Source organism: Galeopterus variegatus, unplaced genomic scaffold (genome assembly GCF_000696425.1).
Source record: "Galeopterus variegatus unplaced genomic scaffold, G_variegatus-3.0.2 Scaffold8979, whole genome shotgun sequence".
NCBI classification, from domain to species: Eukaryota; Metazoa; Chordata; class Mammalia; order Dermoptera; family Cynocephalidae; genus Galeopterus; species Galeopterus variegatus.
This window is the reverse complement of record NW_007735090.1, coordinates 16,705-18,315: the sequence shown is the minus strand read 5'-3', so window position 1 is coordinate 18,315 and position 1,611 is coordinate 16,705. Positions and strand designations below refer to the sequence as shown.

At 37.9% G+C, this 1,611-nt stretch overlaps 1 protein-coding gene across 1 annotated transcript in view; it reads right to left on the bottom strand.

Annotated features, from left to right (window-relative positions):
* Positions 1-6: 6 nt before the first annotated feature.
* EI24 (etoposide induced 2.4) overlaps positions 7-1,611 on the bottom strand; it is a gene marked incomplete at its 5' end in the record, with an annotated part of 7,855 nt that continues 6,250 nt past the window's right edge. Inside the window, 2 exons of the mRNA XM_008593303.1 lie at positions 7-405; positions 1,361-1,435. Coding sequence (XP_008591525.1) covers positions 243-405; positions 1,361-1,435 — 238 coding nt within the window. The remainder of the gene's footprint in view (positions 406-1,360; positions 1,436-1,611) is intronic.

The window sequence follows — 1,611 nt, the reverse complement described above, 5'->3', positions numbered from 1 at the left end:
TGCAGAAAAACCTGTGGTCCTTTCAGACTCACAGTGGTGTTAAAAATCCACATACTGGTGTCAGGATGATTCTACCTTATGTGCACCAGAGACAAAAATTCCAATTCTTCAGAAAGAGGGGAATATGCAGAGAGCCCTTGGCAGAGTGGGTCCTGCTTTCCCTGATGAGAGGAGGTGAACAGGGAAAAGAGCCTCCACAGCTTCCTTCCAATCCCTCCCATCCCCTCTGGATGGCAGGTGATTCAGTGGCCGGCAGCAGCCTTCAGTTTGGCAGGAGACGGATGTGGTGAAGGAAACTTCTCTGCAGAAGCTGAGCTACTCAGGGCAGACTGCAGGTAGACTGTCTTGTGGAAGAGTCTATTGCTTAAAAAGACCACCAAGGAGAAGAGGCGCAACTGGAAAAGGCTAAAAGGGGAGAAACCAACTTGTTAACTCCCTAGTTATCAATATTCTTATTTCAGTTATGTGACAACTATTGACTACTTTAAATTTAAAATGACACAGGGAAAGACAAGACGATTGAAACATGATCAAGGAAGTATAGATATTAGACCCATGATTGAACAGGCAACTAAAGAATGCACTGGGTCCTGCTGCTCTCCTGAATGCAATGGAATCACCTAAGTACTGGCTCGTAGAGGAAATAAAGTTATATTTTAAATTAATTCTGATTTGAGAAGTACTTTTCTATGGCTGATTTTGGGGTACGAAACTCAGCTATGTCTGAAGATATCATACACTGTGGTTCAGTTTCAAGAAAAAGTCAATTATCCCTCCTGAGATACACAGTGAGCTTGCTGGATAGCAAGAACATGCAAAAACCCAAAACATACCTGAAATTTATAATACAAGTATCCTCATGGACTTAACCAAAATTGATAAAAGATTGATTTACTGAGATTTTCTTGGAAGTGATAACATTTTTGGGGTGCTATTGTTATTACTGCTAAAAACTCGCTTAAAAATTTTTACTATCATTATGAATAAACTCATTTGGCCAGATCATACAGCCCACTACTTTTTTAAAAAGTTGGCCACTCTTAAGAAAAATGAGTTTAACTACAGATGTTTACAAGTGCCTTATAGGCAGTGAATTATTAAATTTTAAGAATATGTATAGTAGGATCAATTTCGGAAATATACACAGGAAACAGTTTGGAATATATCCCAGAAATGTTTTTTTCTCTTTAAACTGCATATTACGGGCTGCCCAGTTAGCTCAGTTGGTTAGAGTGTGGTTCTGATAAACTATATCTTAAAGTTTTCCTGCAATGTAAGAGGTTATTTAAAAAAAAAAGTCTCATTGACATAACTGTGGTATTAACAGCAAAAACTTTGTTCATCACTGGCTAATACTTACTATGCTTTGCCAGGGGTCTTTGCTTCATTGGCGCTGATAATGAATAAAGGAAAGAGAATAGAGAAGAGGCAGCCACTGTTTAAAAAAAAGAAAGAAAAACAATTAGTCATCTTAAAAAATTAGTCACTATAAAAGCCATAACTTTGGAGAAGTCCAAAATTCCTCTGCCTCCAATGCAAACATCATAGCTTGAAGAAACCTTAATACACCCAGCACACCTTTCAGAAAAAACAAGAGATTTTTCTAATTAC